This window comes from Eurypyga helias, unplaced genomic scaffold (assembly GCF_000690775.1).
Source record: "Eurypyga helias isolate BGI_N326 unplaced genomic scaffold, ASM69077v1 scaffold43525, whole genome shotgun sequence".
Taxonomy (NCBI): Eukaryota; Metazoa; Chordata; class Aves; order Eurypygiformes; family Eurypygidae; genus Eurypyga; species Eurypyga helias.
In genome coordinates, this window is record NW_010252937.1 from 548 (window position 1) to 6,874 (window position 6,327).

At 61.6% G+C, this 6,327-nt stretch overlaps 1 protein-coding gene across 1 annotated transcript; it reads right to left on the reverse strand.

The window, feature by feature from the left end:
- Nucleotides 1–7: 7 nt before the first annotated feature.
- Nucleotides 8–6,324, reverse strand: LOC104510317 (phosphatidylinositol 4-phosphate 3-kinase C2 domain-containing subunit beta-like; the record flags this gene model as incomplete). Its single annotated transcript, XM_010152521.1, has 10 exons — nucleotides 8–75; nucleotides 397–430; nucleotides 703–849; nucleotides 1,085–1,148; nucleotides 1,230–1,309; nucleotides 1,414–1,525; nucleotides 3,574–3,694; nucleotides 3,833–3,987; nucleotides 4,100–4,200; nucleotides 6,133–6,324. Coding segments are annotated over 10 exons (1,074 nt in total), but the record flags the coding sequence as incomplete, so codon positions are not given.
- Nucleotides 6,325–6,327: the final 3 nt, after the last annotated feature.

The window sequence follows — 6,327 nt, forward strand, 5'->3', positions numbered from 1 at the left end:
AGTCGGCATTGAAGGTGCTGCGGTAGAGCTCAACCAGGTTGAGGATGGCGGCTGTCAGGCTCTCCACGATCCTCTCTGAAGGAGGGGAGAGAGGTGAGACGGGGCGGCCGACAGCCCTGCTGCCCCCCGTGCCATCCCTCTGGGCTGGGGTTGGGATGCTGGAGGGACCCCGGGGCTGGATCGTGGGCAGGTCTCCCCAGGACAAAGCGGGTGGGAGGGAGAATTTCAGGCTTTTGCTGAGTTCACAGGGAGGAACAACAGCCTCCAGAAACCCTCTTTGCTTAACCAGAATGGTTTCAAACACATTTTTGGCCTTAATAATTGAGGGGGGAGGGGTTTGAGGCTTAAAAGCATCAGGAACTTGAGCCCAGAAGGGGAGGAGGAGAACAGAAATACCTCGATTTTCCCTCTTGGCCAGAATATTTGGATCCTGTTGAGGAAAAAAACACAAGAAACCACAAGAGCAACATCAGAATCGGCACCGCGCTGCCAGCGGGGAGCAGCTCAATCAGCCCAGCTTTACGTAACCCGCCCGGGCTCCCTGGCTGGGGGGCAGGCAGCGCGGCCAGGCAGCTGCCTGCTCCTGGCTATTGAGGAATTTTCCACGTGGTACAGCGGGAGGAAGGAGGGACACAAGTTCAGATGGGAAAATGTGCTTCCCCTCTGCGTCTCCCGGCCGAGCGCCCAGTGCCCACCACCTACCTTCTGGATTTTGGGCTGCATGCGAGAGGGGCAGGGGGGCATCTGGTTGAGGGCTGCTGTGATCTCCTGGGACTCCACGGCAGCCAGGGCATTGCAGATGGCCATGACCGACTGGATCACCCGCTCCGCCTTCAGCGGGAAGTCTCCCTGGAAGGCAGAGGGGGGCTGAGGCGGGTCTCTGGGGTAGCCGAGGGGGCAGGGACTGCTCCCCACAGCCCCTGCACCACACATGGGGAGGTGCACCAGCCTGTGCCTCAGTTTCCCCTGCTTTCCCACCTTTCCCCTGCTTCATCCTTAGAGACCCATAATGAAAAGAGGGGAAAGCCTGCAGCAAATTAGACAAGGTGCCCCCCAAAATGCCCCCTCCATCCCTGGTACTCACTTCGGCTGCCAAAAAAGCATCCACCTCGTTGTGGAAGGTGTCGAAGAGGAGACTCAGGGCCTGCCTAGGGGACAGAGAGCATTGCTCAGCCCTGGCCAGTTTGGCACCCAAAGTGGGGGCCCAGTCCCACTGTGTCCCCCCTTACCTGCTGATGGTCTGCTTGATGGGTCTCTCCTGCAGGTGGATGTAGTGGTTGAGGGTGGAAGGGCTCTGGTCATCATTCTCCTGGAGATGGAGAGAAGCTGTGCCACAGCCTGGCCACCAGCACCGGTGGTCCCACAGCAGGGAGGTGGCACGGGCATCCCCCCGCTGCCCCCCTGGGTACCCACCGTGCGGGCCAGATCGCTGCGTACCCCCTTCCTCCTCATCAGCTGCAGGCGGATGTCGATGTCGAACTTCCTGCAGTGCTGGATGTACTCATGGCTGCCCAGCGCGTGCTTGCTGCGGGGACAGAAACCGCACGCTGAGCCCGTGGCCCTGCTCCATCCCATCCTCAGAATTCAACCTGGGATGCCTCATCCCAACGCCCTGTGGCCAGGCAGCGTTGGCTCGAGCTCAGGCCTGGCCGCCTCATCTGCAAACGGATGTTCATGGCACCGGGTCACTTGTCCTCCTTCCTTTTCCCTCCCTCCCCTGTGCCCTCCCAAAAGCCATGCCCGGCCCAGCCAGTGTGACAGAGTCGGAAGCGAGTGAGGAGGAGCCCGTTGTGCCTGGACCTGCCCACCAATGTGTGGGAAGCAGGGCATGGACCCCAGGAGCTGGAGGATGCTCCATCTAACAGCGGGATGGGGATGAGCCTTAGAGTGGGGGGTGACAGCCTGGTGCCACCGTGCCCACTGTCACAGGTGGCCCCTCTGAGTGGGATCGGCAGAGCTTGCAATCCAGCAGACCCTCCCCCGCCACCCAGACCCCCTTTCTTTGCCGGCTGTGGGAGAGAATGAGCTGATTCAGCCCTGGCCGGCACAGCAGAGCCACAGGCACGGTGCCGAGGGGCTCCTGGGGCTGCAGGGGACAGGGACACAAAGTCCAACGGGCACGTGGCCACTGGTGCCACCTCCTGCCCCATGGCCCAGGAGGGCTGTGGGGAAGGTGTTGCAGGAAGCCTTGCCTGCAGCCAGCTGCACGGGCAGCGGTGCACCCATGGGGCATCCTGTGCCCCCCTGCCTGGTCCTGCCTTCCCCCCACACCGTGCAAAAGCAAACGGGTGGTCCAGGCTGGTTTGCAGAGCTCAAGGGCCCAAACAGCTCTGCACAGAGGGTTTTGGCACTTCCAACATCTCCTCTGCCGGGGGAAGATGTGGAAAGAAAAGATTGGTGACAAAAGGGCTTTATGTCCCAGGGCTTTCTCAAAGGTCCTTTGAGGGCCCTGGGAGATACGGCAGTGCCTGCCTGCTCCGGCTCCCAGGGAAACGCTTGCCGGGGACGGGCTGTCCCGCTCTGTGCCCAGGATGCCATTCCCTGCCAAAAAAGCAGGAGGTTTATCCCATTGGGAAATGTCCTCCAAGCTGGCCGGATCCATCCTACAGCTCCCTGGCAGCCCTGAGCCACCCACAGCAGAGGGTTACTGGCTAGGTGAGATGCACGGGAATGCTGCTGTATATGAGAACAGCCTGTGCACATGCATCCATGCATCCATGTGCACTGGGCTGCTTGGCAGCAGGAGGGCTCAGCTCTGATGGGAATATTCCCTTCAGGCAGCCGTGCCGGGCAGCCAGGAGCAGAGGCACCCTCTGCATGGGTGCTACGCAGGCTCTCCCCAGCTGAGCAATTCCCAGCCGTCCCTTTAGGGCCTAAACCGGCAGCTCCCAGAGGCCATGGCAAAGCTCCCGCAGATTTCCCGTGGCAGGGCCAGGCCCAGGGAAGCTCTCCAGCAGCAGGAGCTGGCTCACTGCACTCCGCCGCCAGGAAGGACGGCGTGTGCCTGCCGCTGCTGCATCCCCCTCTACAGGGAGCTCTCCCGGACCCTCAGGCCCCAAAACCCCTCTGGAAATGCAGCCTTTCTCCAGGAAAGGCATCAAGGCATGGAAGGGCTGGAAGGATCTGGGCAGGACTCAGTTCCTATCGTCCATCCCTGGCTCTGTAGCCTCACTGCTCCTGTGCTCCCCAACACATCCCTTTTCCACCTTCTCCTGCAATTCCCGCAACAGGCTGGGAGAAGCCAGGCTCTGCTGCTCCGCCCAGTGACACGGCTGTTATTAATACTCTTCCAAAGAGTGTTTTTGGCAGCTCCCTGGTTTTCAGGCCTTTCTCCAGGCATGCAGGGGTCAGCGTGATGGATACCCTGCCACTAGGAAAAGATGCTCCCAACATGCTGCTTTTGGCAAGAGCATCACTGCAGCTCAGGAGATGAGGAAACCGAGCGGAGAAGATCCCATGGCCGGGATCAGCCCCAGCCATCCATCACACCCGGTCACGCACAGGGTGAGCACGGCCGAGCACGTGAGCCCCGGGATGCCTGGGTTGTGTCATTCCCTCCTCCACGACACTCACTTCTGCAGGAACTCCTCCAAGCCGCAGATCTTGAGGACAAAGTCCTCGACGTCGACGGCGTGCAGCTCGTCGTGCGTATAGCACAGTGCCTGGTAGATGAGCAGGTCCACGGTGGAGGAGCCTGCAAGGGGGAAGGAGCAGCACCGTGAGCCCCAGGGATGGTGGGACCCCCTCCCAGTGCCTTCACCTCGGGATTGCTGGGTCCCCCCTCTCGATTGCTGCACGGGGAAAGGGGCGAGCGGCTGCGCGGGGCACTTACAGTCGCAGGTGAAGGTGAGGGGCTCCCGCAGGCTGTCGCACACCACGGTCACCTTCAGGCTGACGCCGTGGCCCAGCTGCTCGGGGCTGAGGTTGACGGCACTCCATACCAAGCCGGTGAGGGAATAGTCCTTGGTGCTGTAGCCGGATCGCAGCCTGTGGAAGCAGGGACAGGTCGGAGATGCTGCCCTGCTTTGGGTTTTGCCCCACTCCCCCCACAAATGCCTGTTTTGGGGCATTTTGCCATGGGATGCAGATGGGTACTCACACGTCCAGCATGTGGCAGAAAGCAGCCACCTCCTCATCCCGCTCCTCGGAGACTTCAAAGAGCTCGTAGCCATTGGAGAAGGAGTGAGGCCGGGGGGCAACCTACCGGACAGAGCACAAGCCCATCAGCTGGCTGCAGGGTCCCCCGGAGGGGGGAGATCCAGCCTGCCGCCCACCCAGGACGGGGTCTGCCAGATCCCCCTGTTAGAGCACCGGGCACAGGAACTGTCACTCGCCCTGGTGTTGCTGCAGCGTGGTGGAGGGATGTGGTCCAGCACAAGAGGGGTTTGGGCCAGGCACGCACGAGCCACGGGGTGCATCACCCACACCTGCACCTTCCCCATGGCTGGGAGAAGGGAGACCTAAGGTCTCCCCCAGCCCCAAACTGGCCACTTCCACCCTGTTTCCAAAAGCCCCAGCAGAGAGATTCCCCAGGGAGCCAAGAGATGAGCAGGGATGGACCTGAGGATGCCATGGGATGGGCCCGAGGATGCCACAGGATGGGCAAGGGCTGTCCCCATGTCACCCGGATGCTGCAGTGGGGGCCCTGCACCACACACCGCTCTCCTGCCACAGTGCTGGGGCAGGCAGCACCACTGTGCCAGGCTCCCCCCTGCGTGTGGGGGTCCCTGGGCCTCCATCGCTCTTTCCCAGCAAACAATGGCCCCACTGTCAGAGCAATTAACCCAGCCAACAGCTAACGGGAGGCAGAGAAAGGCAGAGAACATGGCAGCCGCTAAAGACAACTTTAATGCGCTTTTTTAATTAGTGTCTGGCAAGGAGAAAGCCAAGAGTGACTTACACAGCACCTGCTGGCGGTCCCCGGCTGCATCCCTCGCTCCCTGGGGAGAGCGGACCCCACCAGGAAGATGGCTTCTCTGGTTTTTTATCTCCTCCTCTTGCCAGAGATGGGATGAGCCGCACCAGAACTGGGGGTCTGGCCCTAGAGGGGGCACCTCACTGGGGACGGGGGAAGTGGCAGCCCTGGGAGAGACGCCGGCAGTGCAAGACACCCCAGTGCGCCTGTGCACAAAGGGGAGGTGTCCTGCTCCCTGCTCAACAGAGGGAATAAGGGAGCTGGGATTGGAAAAGACATTGGGAGCCCAACAGGAAAGCCATCGCCCGGCTCCCGGGAGGAGACTGCCGGCTCTTTCCGGAGGATCCTGTGACATTTCATGAGCTGGCAGGACATGAGCCAACTGCGAACCGCCTGCAAGCGCAGCCCGTGGAGACGGGACATGCTGGCACCCCCAGTGCAGCAGCTCCAGGGTGCCCGTGTGTCATGCCAGCCGAGCACCGGGCACTGCCCGTGCCCTCCTGCAGGCACCGGGCCTCGGCTGCGGGGTCTGGGCAGTCCCAGGGTCCAGCAGTGCCTGGGCACGAAGGTGCACAGAGGAGGCAGCACTCGGGATGGCGGCGCATGGAGCATCCTGTCTGCTCAGTGGCAGTGGGATGATGGCCGGGTGGGACTTGCCCTTCTCAAGGCAAGGAAAAAATTCGTATCAGGAAGGAGTTCTTCCCGCAGAGGGTGGGGAACACTGGGACAGGTTGCCCAGAGAAGCTGTGGATGCCCCATCCCTGGAAGTGCCCAAGGCCAGGCTGGATGAGGCTTGGAGCAACCTGGTCTAGTGGAAGGTGTCCCTGCCCATGGCAGGGGGTGGGACTGGGTGGGCTGTAAGGTCCCTTCCCACCCAAACCATTCCGTGATTCTGTGATTCCATGCTTCTGATCAGCTTCCCAGACCTGGTTCACCCACCCCAGAGGGTTTTGACCGTGGCTGCACAATCCCACACCGCTTGGGGAGCTGTGCAATCTGGAATGATCCCATTAACCCCCAGGGACGGTGTCTCAGCACACGTGTGCCTGACCGTGATGCACAAACAAGACTCCGAGGAGCCCCAGCGACGGGACAAATAAAACCAACCCGGAGCAAGGGAAACGCAGCAAAGCTGCAAGCACCCATGGTCTGTTCCCACCCCCGCTTCCAGCTGCCCCCAGCACCTCAGCTCCATCCCAGCCGCACTTCCATCTTACCGGGTCAACGGAGATCCTGCGGTTCTTGTTCTGTGCCAGATTCTTCCGGTTGCCGAAGTGGGAGACGTACGTCCGCGGGGGGACCTGGGGAGGCATGGTCTTGCTCCGTGCCACTGGCTTGCCGCTTGACTCCTTCTCGAAGATGCTCCTGCCCTCCTTCCAGCCCCGGGCAGCTTCCCGCAGCACCTCTGACTC